General features: G+C 52.1%; 1 protein-coding gene across 3 annotated transcripts; it reads left to right on the top strand.

Moving 5' to 3' along the window:
• The first annotated feature begins 10,469 nt into the window (after nucleotides 1-10,469).
• On the top strand, nucleotides 10,470-17,583 carry MEN1 (menin 1). Of its 3 annotated transcripts, none has more exons than XM_073014910.1 (10): nucleotides 10,470-10,572; nucleotides 10,961-11,428; nucleotides 13,006-13,214; nucleotides 13,430-13,558; nucleotides 13,888-13,928; nucleotides 14,013-14,100; nucleotides 14,740-14,876; nucleotides 15,357-15,492; nucleotides 15,926-16,090; nucleotides 16,306-17,583. In XM_073014910.1, the coding sequence occupies exons 2-10, from the start codon at nucleotides 10,984-10,986 to the stop codon at nucleotides 16,786-16,788; spliced, it is 1,833 nt and encodes a 610-aa protein (XP_072871011.1). In that variant the 5' UTR covers nucleotides 10,470-10,572; nucleotides 10,961-10,983; the 3' UTR covers nucleotides 16,789-17,583. The 3 variants fall into 3 exon arrangements, with proteins under 3 accessions (XP_072871011.1, XP_007991608.1, XP_037855039.1); XM_007993417.3 differs by having other exon boundaries at nucleotides 10,483-10,584; XM_037999111.2 differs by having other exon boundaries at nucleotides 10,515-10,828.
• Nucleotides 17,584-17,813: the final 230 nt, after the last annotated feature.

Consider the following 17,813-nt stretch of genomic DNA (forward strand, 5'->3'; position numbering starts at 1 on the left):
TGCAGCCACGGGCAAGTTACCTGGCCTCAGTTTCCACATCTGTAAATGGGAATCGTGAAACTTATCCCAGCGCCGGCACAGTGGCTCATACCTGTAGTCCCAGCACTTTGGGAGGCCGAGGTGGGCGGATGAGTTCAAGACTAGCCTGACCAACGTGGTGAAACCCCGTCTCTACTAAAAATACAAAAATTAGTCAGGTGTGGCGGCATGCACCTGTAATCCCAGCTACTCAGGAAGCTGAGGCAGGAGAATGGCTTAAACCCAGGAGGCAGAGGTTGCGGTGAGCTGAGAGCACGCGACTGCACTCCGGCCTGGGTGACAGAGCAAGACCTTGTCTCAAAATAAAATAAAACTTATCACAGGCTGGGTGAGGTGGCTCACACCTATAATCTTAGCACTTTGGGAGGCTGAGGTGGGAAGATCTCTTGAGGCCAGGAGTTAGAAGCTGCAGTGAGCTATGTTTGCACCACTGCACTCCAGCCTGGGCAACAGAGAAAGACCCTGCAAAAAAAAAAAAAAAAGAAAAGAAAACTATCTCATGGGAGGTTCTGGTGAGACTGGTGAGATCGTGCTGGAAAATGCCTTCGGCCCACTCAGGAAATATTTCTTCGGCCTACTGAGGTGCAGAGACTCAAAGAGAGAGTCCTGTGCAGAGATACTCAGGCCTATGGCAAGCTGAGACCTGGAGCCGTCCCTCACTGAACTGGAGAAATGGCTGCTTCCCAGCGCCCAGCAATAATTCAGCCAAAAGACTTTCAGATTTACAAATTTTTACACTTGTAAAAAATTAATTTTCTCCCAATATTTTATGTTAACAAATTTCAAACCTGCAGCAAGATGGAAAGAATATGAACTCTGGCCAAGCACTGTGGCTCACGCCTGTAATCCCAGCACTTTGGGAGGCTGAGGCAGGCAGATCACCTGAGGTTGGGAGTTCAACATTGGCCTGGCCAACATTGTGAAACCTCGTCTTTGCTAAAAATACAAAAATTAGCTGAGCATGGTGGTGCGCACCTGTAATCCCAGCTACTCAGGAAGCTGAGGCAGGATAATCACTTGAACCAGAGAGGTGGAGCTTGCAGTGAGCTGAGATTGTGCCACTGCACTCCAGCCTGGGTGACAGAGTGATACTCCGTCTCAAAAAATAAAAAAAGTCTGGGCGTGGTGGCTCATGTCTATAATCCTAGCACTTTGGGAGGCCGAAATGGGTGGATCACCTGAGGTCAGGAGTTCAAAACTAGCCTGGCCAGCATGGTGAAATCCTGTCTCTACTAAAAATACAAAAAAAAATAAAAATAAAAATAAAAATTAGCTAGGCATGGTGGTGGGTGCCTGTAGTCCCAGCTACTTGGGAGGCTGAGACGGGGGAATCACTTGAACCTGGGAGGCAGAGGTTTCAGTGAGCTGAGATCTCACTACTGCACTCCAGCCTGGGCAACAGAGTGAGACTCCATCTTTAAAAAAAAAAGAACTCCATATACTCTTCCCGTAGATCCACCAATAAACATTTTGCTGCTTCTACTTTCTATCTGTGTAGCATATATTTTGTTAAACCATTGAAAGTAAGTTGCAGACATCTTGAACTTCACATCTAAATATTTCAGCAATTATGTCTTAAGAATAAGAAGCCAGGCCTGGTACAATCACTCACACCTGTAATCCCAACATTTTGAGAGGCTGAGGTGGGAGGATTGCTTGAGCCCAGAGTTCAAGACCAGCCTAGGCAATATAGCGAGACCCTGTCTCTACAAAAAATAAAAAATTGGCCACAACAATTATGTTGTTTAAGTCACCTACTTTGTGGTACAGTTGTGTCAAAAATGTTATTTGGCAGCCGGGCGTGGTGGCTCAAGTCTGTAATCCCAGCACTTTGGGAGGCCGAGGCGGGCAGATCATGAGGTAGGAGATCGAGACCATCCTGGCTAACACGGTGAAACCCCGTCTCTACTAAAAAACATACAAAAAACTAGCCGGGTGAGGTGGCGGGCGCCTGTAGTCCCAGCTACTCAGGAGGCTGAGGCAGGAGAATGGCGTAAACCCGGGAGGCGGAGCTTGTAGTGAGCTGGGACCCGGCCACTGCACTCCAGCCTGGGCGAGAGAGCGAGACTCCGTCTCAAAAAAAAAAAAAAAAAATGTTATTTGGGAGGCCGAGGTGGGAGGATCGCTTAAGGCCAGGAATTTGAGACCAGCCTCCACAACATGGCACAACCCTGTTGCCTAACATGGCCCTGTCACCCAGGCTGGAGTGCAGTGGCACAATCATAGTTCACTGTAGTCTTGAATTACTGGGCTCAAGTGATCCTCCTGCCTCAGCCTCTCAACTAACTGGGATTACAGGCCCATGCCTGGCAAAGTTTTTTTTTGTTTTTTTTTTTTGTTTTTTTTTTTGTAGAGACAGGGTCTTATTATGTTGCCCAGGTTGGTCTTGAACTCCTGACCTCAAGTGACTCTCCAGCTTCGGCCTCCCAAAAGTCCCGAGACTACAGGGGTGGCCCACCGCATCTGAACTAGATTAAACTTTTTATTTGTTTATTTTTCCATTGCCCCCTAGATTAAACTTTTTAAGTCAAGAATATTATCTAGCTCGGTGCGGTAGCTCACATCTGTAATCCCAGCACTTTGGGAGGCTGAGGCGGGCAGATCATGAGGTCAGGAGATTGAGACCATCCTGGCCAACATGGTGAAACCCAATCTCTACTAAAAATACAAAAATTAGCTGGGCATGGTGGTGCATGCCTGTAGTCCCACCTACTCCAGAGGCTGAGGCAGGAGAATGGCTTGAACCCGGGAGGTGGAACTTGCAGTGAGCCGAGATCATGCCATTTCACTCCAGCCTGGGCAACGGAGTGAGACTCCATCTCAAAAAAAGAAAAAAAAAAACCCAAAAAGCAGAATATACCTAGCTGGTGTTATTTTAAATTAATTTTAATTACAACAATACACAACATTTTTTGGAAAAGAAATTAGGGGCTGAATTCCCCTTTGACTCCCTCCCCTCAGCCCATGAGATTACTTTCTGTTAGTTTGTTCCACGCACACACGTATTGGCGATGTCCAGAGGGACCGCCCTCCCAGGGCCTCCTTGTCTTTAGCAGCGGAAATCCCGTTGGAGCTTCAGACCCTTCCACCCCTGTCCTCACACTCACAGCTGGGCCCCCCAACCCCCAGCCAACCTTGAAACCCTCAGAAGTGGTCCTGCCTTTTATTGCTGTGTCAGATTTGCCACAGGAGGCTCAGATGTTCCAGGTTCTGCACAACCCTGGCCATCCCCTTTTCTGACCCCATCTCCATCCCTCCCCAGCTCCTGGCAGATGTCCTCTGTCCCCTCTGGAGGTGATGGTCCATCGTTAGCAAAATCTCCTTGTCTTCACCGCCTTCTCCAAACAGTTCCTATCCCTCCTGCTCTAGCAGAAACCTTGGACTCCTGAGGTCACCGTCCCTACCGTCTCCCCAGCAGCCCCCGGCAGGCTTTCCTACACCCCTCCTGCGATGGGCCTGGAAGAGTTGGGGTAGGCATCCTCCATAATCCTCATCACTTATAGACATTCTGCTCCCTCCTCTTTTGCTTTCTTTTTATTTTTTTTTTCTGCCCAAGATAGTACTTCACCTCCTCCTTTCAGACACTCAGATTTGAACTCCAATTATCATCTGACGCCACCTACTTGGTTTCTGACATCTCCCAACCAATGATGGCCCAGTTCTAGATAATTTGTTCCTGGTTTGCCATTCCTCCAACCTACTTCTGTCTTAATTCTTAGACATGTTGATATCTATGCTGGGCCTCCCAGTTCCTTGAAGCCCTCTTCCCACCGGATCTTGTCATCTATCCTACCTCAGCCACTCACTAGCCACACTGTCTTATACAGGAGCCACCAGCCACATATGGCCACAGAGCACTGCATCTCTCCCCAATTGAGATATGCTGTGAGTACAAAACACATACCAGATTTCAAAGAGTCCGTGTGAAAGAATTGTAAATTATCATTCATAATTTTTATTATTTGTTTATTTATTTATTTATTTACTTCTTTTGGGATGGAGTCTCGCTCTGTCACCTGGGCTGGAGTGCAGTGGTGTGATCTCGGCTGACTGCAACCTCCGCCTCCTGGGTTCAAGCAATTCTCATACCTCAGGCTCCTAAGCAGCTGGGATTACAGGTGCCCACCACCACACCTGGCTAATTCTTTTGTATTTTTAGTAGAGACGTGGTTTTGCCATGTTGGCCAGGCTAGTCTCAAACTCCTGACCTCAGGTGATCCACCTGCCTTGGCCTCCCAAAGTGCTGGGATTACAGGTGTGAGCCACTGCGCCCGGCCAAGCATCCTACTCTCTAACCAACATGCCTCTCTTTCCAGCCCATTCTAGCACCCCAACTCCAATTGACTGTTGACCCCACAGAAACCTACAACCCACTGATATTACTACACATTTGCTGTCCTTCACTCTTCCCTTGTCCTTACATGCCTCCTCACCCAGCCTACATTCCAGGTCAATCATTAATAATGACTGCTTTGGCTGGGTGCAGTGGCTCACGCCTGTAATCCCCAGCACTTTGGGAGGCCCAGGCAGATTAATCACCTGAAGTCAGGAGTTTGAAACCAGGCTCGCCAACATGGCAAAGCCCTGTCTCTACTAAAAATACAAAAATTAGCTGGGCATGGTGGCAGGTGCCTGTAATCCCAGATACTCGGGAGGCTGAGGCAGGAGAATCGCATGAATCCGGTAGATGGAGACTGCAGTGAGCCGAGATTGCACCACTGCACTGCAACCTGGGAGACAGAGGGAGACTCCATCTTAAAAAATAAAATAGGCCAGGCGTGGTGGCTCATGCCTGTAATTCCAGCACTTTGGGAGGCCGAGACGGGAGGATCTCGAGGTCAGGAGATCAAGACCATCCTGCCTAACACGGTGAAACCCCGTCTGTACTAAAAATAGCCGGGCGTGGTGGTGGGCGCCCATAGTCTCAGCTACACAGGAGGCTGAGGCAGGAGAATGGCGTGAACCCGGGAGACGGAGCTTGCAGTAAGTGGAGATCGCACCACTGCACTCCAGCCTGGGCGACAGAGCGAGACTCCGTCTCAAAAATAAAAATAAATAAATACATAAATAAATAAATAAATAAAATAAAATAAAATAAAATAAACCCTACTGCTTTGCATGCATGTATTTCTTTAGCAAATATTTGTTGAACACCTATTATGTGCCAGACACTATTCTAGGCCCAGGGTACACATCAGTGAACACGACAGACACATTTCCTGTCCTGTAGAGCTTATCTTCTGGTGGTAGGGGACAAACAATAAGTAAATCAGGCTGGGCATGGTGACTCGTGCCTGTAATCCCAGCACTTGGGAGGCTGAAGTGGGAGGACTGCCTTGAGCCCAGGAGGTCAAAGCTGCAGTGAACCATGATTGCACTGCTGCACATCAGCCTGGGCAACAGAGTCTCAAAACAGAGAAACAAAGTGGTCATATCGTACGTTAGAATAGTGGTTCTCAACCTGGGGTTACTTTGGCATCCCAGGGGACATTTGGCAACGTCTGGAGACATTTTTAGTTGTCCCCACTGTGGGAGCTGAACTGGTGGCATCCAGTGGGCAGAAACCACAGATGCTGCTCATCATCCTACAATGCACAGGACAGCTGCAGTCACAGAGAATGACCCGGCCTCAAGCGTCAACAGTGCCTCCTTCGAGAGCCTCTGTCTAGGTGTTAATGCTAACAAAACAAACAAACAAACAAAAAAGGGGGCTGGCTGTGGTGGCTCATGCCTGTAAGCCCAGCACTTTGGGAGGCTGAAGTGGGCAGATCACCTGAGGTCAGGAGTTCGAGACCAGCCTGGCCAACATGACAAAACCCCGTCTCTCCTAAAAACACAAAAATTAGCCAGGTGTGGTGGCGTGCACCTGAAGTGCACCTGAAGAGGCTGAGGCAGGAGCATCCCTTGAACCTGGGAGGCAGAGGTTGCAGTGAGCCAAGGTCCAGTCACTGCACTCCAGCCTGGGTGACAGGGTGAGACTCCGTTTCAGAAAAACAAAACAAAAACAAAAAAGAAACGCAGAGCAGGGTTGAGGGATGGATACAGGAATTTCGAGTGGAAGGTGTGATTTGAAGTAGAATGGTCAGGTCTGTGTCAGCCTTTTTGAGGTGACGTTTGAGCAATATTGTGAAGGTGGGGAACCCAGTAGACATCTGGAAAGGAGATGGTAACCCACTGGGCTTCCCATTTCGCTGAGAAAATCGAATTGCCCACCACATATGCCCAGGTAGTAGAGGCCTTCTTTCCAGTCCTCGTGGATAAACTGCCTGTGCTCCTAGCCAAGGCTCCTGCCAGTCGGGAACGCATTCCCACTCTCTGTCCAAGGCCATCACTCCCACAATTCTCTTATTAACCAGCAGTAATCTTTTTCACCCCCCTTTTCTCCAACTGTTTAATGCCCTCTCATTTTCCTCCTTCCCTTTGCTGCAAAGAGCCCAAAAGACTTCTGTATTATCACTGTCTCCAACTTCTTTCCTCCCATTGGTCCTGAGCCCAAGCCCACAAGACTTTTGCTCCCAAAGTGCTCTTTTTCATTTTTCATTTTTTTTTTTTTAATTTGAGACAGAGTCTCGCTCTGTCATCCAGCCTGGAGTGCAGTGGTGTGATCTCGGCTCACTCCAACCTCCAACTCCCAGGTTCAAGCGATTCTCCTGCCTCAGCCTCCTGAGTAGCTGGAATTACAGGCATGTGCCACCACGCCTGGCTAATTTTTGTATTTTTAGTAGAGACGGGGTTTTGCCATGTTGGTCAGTCTGGTCCCAAACTCCTGACCTAGTGATCTGCCTGCCTCAGCCTCCCAAAGTGCTGGGATTACAGGTGTGAGCCACCGCGCCTGGCCACTTCCTCGGCACTCCTATCCCTTTTCTTTGTTTTATCTTTTTTTCCCTTATCAATGATTATTTTCACACTGGGTATGGTGGCGCATGCCTATAATCCCAACACTTTGGGAGGCTGGGGCAGGAGGAACACTTGAGGCCAGGAGCTCCAGACTAGTCTGGGCAATATAGCAAGATCTCCCTCTCTACAAAAATTTAAAAAATAAAACAATAAAACAATGACTATTTCCTAATACATTACACATTACATTTATTTCTTGTACATCTTGTCTGTCTACTCCATTAAATGTAACTTTGCTCTCATTCAGGCAGTGACCTTTTTCAAAAAACCTTAAAAATATTTATTTATTTTGAGACAGGGTCTTGCTTTGTCACCTAGCCTGGTGTGCAGTGGCACGATGTTGGCCCACTATAAACCTCCCAGGCTCAATCGATCCTCTCACCTCAGCCTCCTGAGGAGCTGGGACTACAGGCATATGCTAATATGCCCAGATACTTTTTAAAATTTTTTTTGTGGAAACGAGGTCTCACTATGTTACCCAGTCTGGTCTCAAACTCCTGAGCTGAAGAGATCCTTCCACTTCCACCTCCGGAGTAGCTAGGACCACAGGCACACACCACCACACCCAACTAAAATATGTTTTTTTTCTTTTTCTTGCTCTGTCGCCTAGGCTGAAGTGCAGTGGCATACTCTCAGTTCACTGCAACCGCCACCTCCTGGGTTCAAGCAATTCTCCTGCCTCAGCCTCCCGAATAGCTGGGATTACAGGCACCTGCCACCACACCCAGCTAATTTTTGTAATTTTTAGTAGACATGGGGTTTCACCGTGTCAAGGCTTTCACCATGTTGGCCAGGCTGGTCTCGAACTCCTGACCTCAAGTGATCCACCCGCCTCAGCCTCTCAAAGGGCTGGGATTACAGGCGTGAGCCACCACGCCTGGTCTGGTTTTTGTTTTTGTTGTTGTTTTTAGGAACAGGATTTCACTGTGTTAGGCTGGAATGTAATGGTGTGATCACAGCTCACTGCAGCCTCAAACTCCTGCCTGAGCTTCCTGAGTAGCTGGGACTACCTGGTGCACACCACTGTGTTTGGCTAATTTAAAATAATTTTTTTTTTTTGTAGAGACAGGGTCTTGCTTTGTTGCTCAGGTTGGTCTGGAACTTTTGACCTCAAGCAGTCTTTCTGCCTTGGCATGTCAAAGCCCTGGGATTACAGGTGTGAGCCACTGCACTCAGCCTTGACTGTTTTTAAAACACAAAGTGGCTAAGGCCTGTAATGCCAGCACTTCTGGAAGGCCGAGGCAGGTGGATCACCTAAGACCAGGTGTTCAAGACCAGTCTGGTCAACATGGTGAAACCCCATCTCTACTAAAAATACAAAAACTAGCCGGGTGTGGTGGCGGGTGCCTGTAATCCCAGCTACTCAGGAGGCTGAGACAAGAGAGTCACTTAAACCTGGGAGGCAGAGGTTGCGGTGAGCCAAGATCATGCCATTGTACTCCAGCCTGGGCGACACAGCAATGCTGTCAAATAAATAAATACATAAATAAATAAACAAATAAATAAATAAAATAAAACACAAAGTCCTATCCTATACTCCCGAGTCGCCTCATTTCTGGGCTGGGCCAATTGGGAAGGTTGGTTACCCTGTTTACTAGTTTTTCTACTGATGTCCTTTTTCTGTTCCAGGATTTGATCCAGAACACCACATTGCATTTAGTTGTTCTGTCTCCTTAGTTTCTCATCTGCAATGATTTGTGGGTCCTTCCTTATTTTTCATGACCTTGGCTCTTTTGATTTGTTTTGTTTTTTGTTTTTGAGGCAGGGTCTCACTGTGTTGCCCAGGCTGGAGTGCACTGCCATGACCACGGCTCACTGCAGTCTTGACCTCCTGGGCTCAGATGATCCTCCTGCCTCAGCCTTCTGAGTAGCTGGGACTACAGGTGAGCACCACCACACCCGGTCAATGTTTTGTTTTTGTAGAGTCGGGGTCTCCCTATGTTGCCCGGGCTGGTCTTGAACTCCTGGCCCCAAGCAATCCTCCTGCTTCAGCTTCCCAAAGTGTTGTAATTACAGGTATGAGCCTGGCATGAACTTGACACTATTGAGATATACTGGTCAGGTATTTTGTAGACTGTCCCTCAACTCTGTTTTGCCAGATGTTTTCTCATGATTAGAGAAGGGTTATAAATTTTGAGGAAAATCCAGAGAGGTGAAGAGGTGAAATAGGGCAGGAATTTGATCTGTTTTATTTACTGCTCTATACCCAGTGTCTGGAACTTGGCCCATGGTAAGTACCAAAAATCTGTTTTTTTGAATGAATAAGTGAATACATTTGTGGCTGTGGAAATTTAATATTGTTTCAAAGTTTTAAAATGTTGTTGATATAGGCTGGGCACAGTGGCTTATACTTGTAATCCTAGCAGTTTGGGAGGCCGAGGTGGGAGGATCACTTAAGGTCAGGAGTTTGAGACCAGCCTGATCAACATGGTGAAACTTCTGTCTCTACTAAAAATACAAAAATTAGCCAAGTGTGGTGGCAGGCGCCTGTAATCCCGGCTACTTGGGAGGCTGAGGCAGAAGAATCACTTGAACCTGGGAGGCAGAGGTTGCAATGAGCCGAGATCGCACCACCGCACTCCAGCCTGGGCAACAGAGTAAGACTCCGTCTCAAAACAAATAAACAAACAAATAACTACTCTTTGGCTGGATACGGTGGTTCATGCTTGTAATCTTAGCACTTAGGGAGGCCGAGGCGGGCAGATCACTTGAAGTTAGGGGTTCGAGACCAGCCTGGCCAACATGGTGAAACCCCATCTCTACTTAAAATACAAAAAATGATCTGGGTGTGGTGGCGGACACCTGTAATCCCAGCTACTGGGGCCTTTTTTTTTTTTTTTTTTTTTTTTTTTGAGGCAGAGTCTTCACTCTGTCCCCCAGGCTGGAGTACAGTGGCGCATCTCCGCTCACTGCAAGCTCCGCCTCCCGGGTTCGCGCCATTCTCCTGCCTCAGCCTCCCGAGTAGCTGGGACTACAGGCGCCCGCCACCATGCCCGGCTAATTTTTTGTATTTTAGTAGAGACGAGGTTTCACCGTGTTAGCCAGGATGGTCTCGATCTCCTGACCTCGTGATCCGCCCGCCTCGGCCTCTCAAAGTGCTGGGATTATAGGCGTGAGCCACCGCGCCCGGCCCATATTTATTTGTTAACAGACGCTGATACCCAGCTAAAGCGGTTGAACACATTTACTCTCTGGAAGTGTTTAAAAGTATCTGATTTCCTCACATCGTTTTATTTAAAATTGTTCTGGATCAAGCAACTTGATCTTTTTCCTCATAACTTGCCGACTGACCCGTGACAGCAAAACCGGCAGAAGCTCGGTGACCTGCCACCCTGAGTCTGCAGGTAGCGCCCCTGGACTACATTTCCCAGAAGGCACTGCGGACTCGCTTCCTGCCTGGTCGGCTTGAAGGGAAGGACCAATCCCTGAGTGTCTCGGGAAGGAGGCATCCGGAGCCGCGGACCTAGAGATCCCAGAAGCCACCGCGCGGCGGCCTGGCCCGCAACTATTTCCAGATTCGGCGGGGGCAGGGGTGGGCCCAGACTCCACTTCCCGGCGGGTAGTGCGACCCTAGGGGCGGGACTTCATGTCCCAGCAGGCTCCGGGCGGCGTGGGCCGCGGTGCCTTGTGTGGGATGTAAGCGCGGAGGTGGGCGAGGGGTACCGAGGCGAGGACTCTCCTTGGGGTTTGGGGGCTTGGCCTGGGTGCGCTTTCTGGGCGGACTCTAGGGCCCCGGGGGCACAGTCGTAGAGGGGGCGGGGCGGCCATTGGGGCTCCTCATTGGGGTCCTTGAGGCGCACCCCATCGGGTACCGGGCGTCCCGGAATTGTGGGGGACAAAAAGGCTCTGCAGTCTCGGCTGAGGGGTCTCACCGACAAAAGAGGGGAAGCCGGTGAGCAGAGGCTGAGGAGGGTGGGGAAGCAGGGGAGCTGTGCGTGTGTCGGAGGGTGGAAACTTAGCGGACCCTGGGAGGGGGCTCCCCGGCCGAACCTGCCCGACCCTCCCTCCCGCGGCTTGCCTGCAGGCCGCCGCCCGCCGCCCGCCGCCATGGGGCTGAAGGCCGCCCAGAAGACGCTGTTCCCGCTGCGCTCCATCGACGACGTGGTGCGCCTGTTTGCTGCCGAGCTGGGCCGAGAGGAGCCGGACCTGGTGCTCCTTTCCTTGGTGCTGGGCTTCGTGGAGCATTTTCTGGCTGTCAACCGCGTCATCCCCACCAACGTTCCCGAGCTCACCTTCCAGCCCAGCCCCGCCCCCGACCCGCCTGGCGGCCTCACCTACTTTCCCGTGGCCGACCTGTCTATCATCGCCGCCCTCTATGCCCGCTTCACGGCCCAGATCCGAGGCGCCGTCGACCTGTCCCTCTATCCTCGAGAAGGGGGTGTCTCCAGCCGTGAGCTGGTGAAGAAAGTCTCCGATGTCATATGGAACAGCCTCAGCCGCTCCTACTTCAAGGATCGAGCCCACATCCAGTCCCTCTTCAGCTTCATCACAGGTTGGAGCCCAGTAGGTGGGAATCTTATCCATGACCCACTTCTTCAAAACCCTCCGTGGTTTACAGAACCCTTTTGAGAACTGTAAGCCTTGTGAGGTTGGGCAGGTGTTATTTTCCTCTTTGCAGTTGGGAAACTGAAGCCCAGAGAGGGGAAATGATGTGCCAAAGTCACACACGGCATGGCAGGGCTGGAAGTGAAGCCTGATCACTTGGCTCCAAACCATCAATCTCACCTCTGCCCCCTCAGCACCTCCACCCCTGCCACTGAACAGTTACAGCAGTTCTAAGCATGAGATACAGAGGGCGGCAGCAGATTTAGGGGGCAAGAAGATGAAATTGGGTTGCATTTAAGGCAGTTAAACCAAATAATAGTTATGAAGATGTTTTTGTTTTTGTTTTTGTGTTTTTTTTTTTTTTTTTTTTGAGACAGGGCCTCACTCTGTCCCCCAGGCTGGAGTGCAGTGGTGTGATCATGGCTCACTGCAGCCTCAACCTCCCTGGGCTCAGAGATCCTCCTACCTCAGCCTCCTGAGTAGCTGAGAGTACAGGCATTCACCACCATGCCTGGCTAATTTTTTGTATTTTTTGTAGAGATGGCGTCTCACTATGTGGCCCAGACTGGTCTTGAACTCTTGGGCTCAAGCGATCTGCCCGCCTCAGCCTCCCAGTTGCTGGGATTACAGGTGTGAGCCACCGCAACTGGTGACCTATGAAAATTTTTTTTTTTTTTTTTTTTTTTTTTAAGACAGAGTCTCACTCTGTCGTCCAGGCTGGAGTGCAGTGGCGTAATCTCGGCTCACTGCAAGCTCTGCCTCCTGGGTTCATGCCATTCTCCTGCCTCCTGCCTCAGCCTCCTGCATAGCTGGGACTACAGGCGCCTGCCACCACACCTGGCTAATTTTTTTTTTTTTTTGTATTTTTAGTAGAGATGGGGTTTCACTGTGTTAGGATTGTCTGGATCTCCTGACCTCGTGATCCACCCGCCTTGGCCCCCCAAAGTGCTGGGATTACAGGCGTGAGCCACCGCGCCCGGCCAAAAATGTTTTGAGACAGACCGAGGGCTTGACCTCAAAAGGCTTAAGACTTTTCAGCAAGCCTGGTTGACTGGCAATCCCATCCTGGTGTGCCATATTGAGAAGGATTCAGAGGCTGCTTCTCAGATTAGCAGGAAAAGAGTGCAGAGATAAATGAGGATTATCTGTTGGTGGGTGTATAACAGGAGAGTGTTGGCCAGTGTCCTGTATTTGCCATTCCTGTTTTAACCTAGTAAGTGCAGTAAAATAGAATCCTTAAATCCATAGAATATATAATAGAGTTGCAGAGAAAGACGAGATAGGGCCAAAGGCTGGGTCAGCTACAGGAGATCCAGAAAGGTCTCTTGTTGGACATAGAGGGTGTAAACAGGGAGAGAGAGGCTTTGAACACATGGGAGGGAAGGGATGGAGGGATGGTGGGCAGGATAATCTGAATTTGGGGCACAGGCTTGGAAGGGGAGTGGGAGGGAGTGTGGCCCACTGGCTCCCTTCCCCCACATCAAAACACAGAGGACCCTCTTTCATTACCTGCCCCTTCCACAGGCACCAAATTGGACAGCTCCGGTGTGGCCTTTGCTGTGGTTGGGGCCTGCCAGGCCCTGGGTCTCCGGGATGTCCACCTCGCCCTGTCTGAGGATCATGCCTGGGTAGTGTTTGGGCCCAATGGGGAGCAGACAGCTGAGGTCACCTGGCATGGCAAGGGCAACGAGGACCGCAGGGGCCAGACGGTCAACGCTGGTGTGGCTGAGCGGGTATTGTTCCCTCCCTGCAACCTTGTCCCCTTCATACTCTGGTAGCCCAAACCAACCAAAGGACTCCACTTTCTTGGGCCACACCCCTTTCTTCCCATTACCACCCACATACATCAGGAAGGGAAGACAGAAGAGCCCCTTTTCCCGGCTGTCATTCCCTGAAGAAGGCACAGGGTGGGCCATCATGAGACATAACGATCTTGTCCCCTCTCAAGAGCTGGCTGTACCTGAAAGGATCATACATGCGCTGTGACCGCAAGATGGAGGTGGCATTCATGGTGTGTGCCATCAACCCTTCCATTGACCTGCACACCGACTCGCTGGAGCTGCTGCAGCTGCAGCAGGTGAGGGCTGAGCCAATGGAGCAGTACTGGGCTAGGCCAGACTTGACTTGCTGTGGGATCCTGGGTAGGGGCACTTTCCCTTCCTGAGCTTCAGTTTCCCCCGCTGGAATATGGGTTAGTAATTCCTGGCCTGGCCTTTCCCAGGGCTCTTGGGAGAGTGGAATTGAGATGTGAAATTGCTTTAACTCCATTAAAGAATGGCCCAGAATTTTGGCCCTTCTACCTGGTGGGTGGTCCCTGTTTGTTCTGACCCCCACCTCTGCCCGATAGGCTAAAGACCCATTCTCCTCCCTGTTCTGTAGCTCATAACTCTCTCCTTCGGCTCCTAGAAGCTGCTCTGGCTGCTCTATGACCTGGGACATCTGGAAAGGTCAGTAGAGGGAAGTGGCCAGGCTGGGTGGGCCTTGTGAGGCCAGGGGGCTGGGTGGCAGCCTGAATTATGATCCTCTCCTAGGTACCCCATGGCCTTAGGGAACCTGGCAGATCTGGAGGAGCTGGAGCCCACCCCTGGCCGGCCAGATCCACTCACCCTCTACCACAAGGTGGGGGCATCTGAGGAGGATGCAGAAGGGAGACCCCAACAGTGGCTGAGGCAGGGGCCCTCATCTGGGTGGATGAGAAGAGAACTTTGTGTGTTAGGGGGTATCACCCATCCAGTGTCACTTTATGTCAACTGTGTGCAGAATCAGTTCAGTCAGGGCTGTCTGAGGAGTGTCCAGGGTTCACCAGCCTGGGAGTGGCAGGGTCTGCATTTGTCCCCTCAGTCCTGCCTTTTTTACCACTCCTTATTGTCCTTTCTGGAGTATAACAGAGGTCAAATGTGGTAGGAGCACTGAAGAGGGAGGGGTGTTTACTTGGTGGGTGTAGGTGGGGAGTAGGGCCATTGGGCTGGGCTTGGAAGTCTTTGGTGTGTATGTAGAAGAGTGTCTGGGAAAGAGGAGGACCCTGAGCTTGGAGGGCAGTCCCCATCCCTGCAGTCTGCCCCAGGCCTCAGCCAGCAGTCCTGTAGACCCAGGGAGGAGACCAGGTAGAAGGGCTGGCAGCAAGTGGAGGTCAGAGTGGAGATGGAGAGGACTCCCTGGGATCTTCCTGTGACCCCTTCTGGGTGTGCCCTGGTGGGGCATTTGTGCCAGCAGGGCAGCTGGGGCTGCCTCCCTGAGGATCCTCTGCCTCACCCCCAGGGCATTGCCTCAGCCAAGACCTACTATCGGGATGAACACATCTACCCCTACATGTACCTGGCTGGCTACCACTGTCGCAACCGCAACGTGCGCGAAGCCCTGCAGGCCTGGGCAGACACGGCCACTGTCATCCAGGAGTGAGGATCCCCCTATTAGGGCCTGCAGCCTGTCCTTTCTTCCCGTCCATCAGTTTCCAACCACCCTCATCCAGGACTGAGGCCTGGCTCCCACGCCCCATCCCCTTTCTATCCAGTCCCTAGGCAGCAAGGCCACCATCACCCAGGAGGTAGGGACCCTGATTAAGGTGTCACATCTTTCCCCCCCTCCCTTCTCCTAATTTTTTTTTCTCAGAACAGCCTCAAATCTCCTCCCAATGTTTAACCACCATCATCCAGCAGTGGGACCTCCACCCTCAGCCCCGTGCCCCTCCTCATTCTTGCTTTCTTGCTGTGGCTAACCCAGACAGCATCATTTTGCAGTGAGGACCCCACCTACTCCCCCAGCCCCTGGGGTGACCCAGGAAAAGAAACCTGGGCTCCATCCCCCACCAGGTCCCTGGGGCTACCCCCCATGGCGAGACCCCTTCAGACCCTACAGAGACCCCACTGCTCTCACAGCTACAACTACTGCCGGGAAGACGAGGAGATCTACAAGGAGTTCTTCGAAGTAGCCAATGATGTCATCCCCAACCTGCTGAAGGAGGCAGCCAGCTTGCTGGAGGCGGGCGAGGAGCGGCCTGGGGAGCAGAGCCAGGTGAAAGGCTGGAGCTCCAGCCTGTGTCCAGCCTGCAACCTGGGCAGGGCTCCCTGCCATAGGCCACGGGGAGCGCATGTATGGGACTAGGGATGGCATGAGGAAGGTGGCCCTGAGCAGAGAGCTATGTTCCTTTTTGCTATAACTGAGGTCCTGGGCCCAGGTTGGACAGGGCTGAAGGTATTTTAGAGGTTTCTACCCTGTGCCTTCAGTTTCATGGCCAGACTCCCTCCCTCAGCTGAGGGATGGAGATAAGGGATGGTACCTCCTGGCTACGGATTGGTTTTATAAAAGGAAAGAGGTTCTAAGAATGTTCTCAACCTATGCTTACCTTTTCTGGAGCCAGGGGTCTTTGCCTAGGTGGGGGGCCTGGCCTGTGCCCTCTGCTAAGGGGTAAGAGACTGACCTGTGCCCTCCCTTCCCCCTTGTCAAGGGCACCCAGAGCCAAGGTTCTGCCCTCCAAGACCCTGAGTGCTTCGCCCACCTGCTGCGATTCTACGACGGCATCTGCAAATGGGAGGAGGGCAGTCCCACGCCTGTGCTGCATGTGGGCTGGGCCACCTTTCTTGTGCAGTCCCTAGGCCGTTTCGAGGGACAGGTGAGGGACAGCTGCACAGAGGTCTGGGCACTACAGGTGGTGACAGCAGCTATGGCTTGTCAGACTTTTCTGGCCCAGGGGCAGTATCTGCTCATCCCCTTGGGTGCCGGTGAGACTGAGACCCCTGGGTGGCATGGGATGGCCAGAGCAGGGTCCTGGAGTTCCAGCCACTGGCCAGCAACCTTGCTCTCACCTTGTTCTCCCCACTGGCCCAGGTGCGGCAGAAGGTGCGCATAGTGAGCCGAGAGGCCGAGGCAGCCGAGGCCGAGGAGCCATGGGGCGAGGAAGCCCGGGAAGGCCGGCGGCGGGGCCCACGGCGGGAGTCCAAGCCAGAGGAGCCCCCGCCACCCAAGAAGCCAGCACTGGACAAGGGCCTGGGTGCCAGCCAGGGTGCAGTGTCAGGACCTCCCCGGAAGCCCCCTGGGACGGTCCCTGGCACAGCCCGAGGCCCTGAAGGTGGCAGCACGGCTCAGGTGCCAGCGCCTGCAGCGTCACCACCGCCAGAGGGTCCAGTGCTCACTTTCCAGAGTGAGAAGATGAAGGGCATGAAGGAACTGCTGGTGGCCACCAAGATCAACTCGAGCGCCATCAAGCTGCAACTCACGGCACAGTCGCAAGTGCAGATGAAGAAGCAGAAAGTGTCCACCCCTAGTGACTACACTCTGTCTTTCCTCAAGCGGCAGCGCAAAGGCCTCTAAACTACTGGGGACTTTGGACCGCTTGTGGGGACCCAGGCCCCGCCTTTAGTCCCCCAACTCTGAGCCCATGCTCTGCCCCCAGCCCAAACCCAAGGTTCCAGGTCCCGAGCAGAGTCTATATCAAACCCACGATTTTCTCCAGCTCAGAACCCACGGCTCTGCCCTAGTCGTTAGAATATAGGTCTCTTCTCCCAGAATTCCAGGGTGCCAATGGAAACCTCACCCTGGGTCCTAATTAACAATCTTTAAAGGCCCAGCCCCTAGAAACCTAGGCTCCTCCTCGGAACCGCTCACCTAGAGCCAGACCAACGTTACTCAGGGCTGCTCCCAGCTTGTAGGAGCTGAGGTTTCACCCTTAACCCAAGGAGCACAGGTCCCACCTCCGGCCTTGGAGCCTAGACCACTCCGCCCCTAGGAGTATATTTCCACACTTCAGAATTCCATATCTTGCGAATCCAAGCCTTCTGCCCCAAAAAACTTAAGTTCTGCTCCAGAATTTGGAAATCCTAGCTTCCTCTCCTATCCCGAGTCTGGGACACAAAACTCCTCCCCCAGCCTATGAGCATCCTGAGCCCCGCCCTCTTCCTGACGAAACTGGCCCCGGATCAGAGCAGGACCTCCCTTCCGACCCTCTGGGAACCTCCCAGAGGTCCAGCCCATTTCGGAGCATCCCGGAGGAAATCTGCAGAGGGTTGAGAGTGGGTGACAGGAGCCTGATCTTTTCCTGTTTTGTACATAGATTTATTTTTCAGTTCCAAGAAAGATGAATACATTTTGTTAAAAAAAAAATACAAAGCGCAAGTCCATGTTTCATCTGGGAAACTGGGGATGGGGCGGGTAGTGGAGCGCCCCCTCTTCCCTCTGCCTTCTGGCTTCCAAGACTTTGCGCTCCCTACCTGTGGAGCGCGAGCAACGAGCAACGGTGGTGGCGGAAGGACTTAGGCTCCACCCCGACCTCGGGGCTTCCCCGCGCCGCCGAGGGCCAGTCCCGCGGGCGCCTCCTCCCGGCCGGGCGGTGGGGCATC

The sequence above is a fragment of the Chlorocebus sabaeus genome, chromosome 1 (assembly GCF_047675955.1).
Source record: "Chlorocebus sabaeus isolate Y175 chromosome 1, mChlSab1.0.hap1, whole genome shotgun sequence".
In the NCBI taxonomy this organism is placed as follows: Eukaryota; Metazoa; Chordata; class Mammalia; order Primates; family Cercopithecidae; genus Chlorocebus; species Chlorocebus sabaeus.

What these genes read in the sequence shown, in the direction of transcription:
- MEN1 (XM_073014910.1), top strand. Translation starts at nt 10,984, where the DNA reads ATGGGGCTGAAGGCCGCCCAGAAGACGCTGTTCCCGCTGCGCTCCATC. An exon ending in AGCTGCTGCAGCTGCAGCAG is followed by an intron (nt 13,559 to 13,887) that starts GTGAGGGCTGAG and finishes TTCGGCTCCTAG; the next exon opens with AAGCTGCTCTGGCTGCTCTA. An exon ending in GACCTGGGACATCTGGAAAG is followed by an intron (nt 13,929 to 14,012) that starts GTCAGTAGAGGG and finishes ATCCTCTCCTAG; the next exon opens with GTACCCCATGGCCTTAGGGA.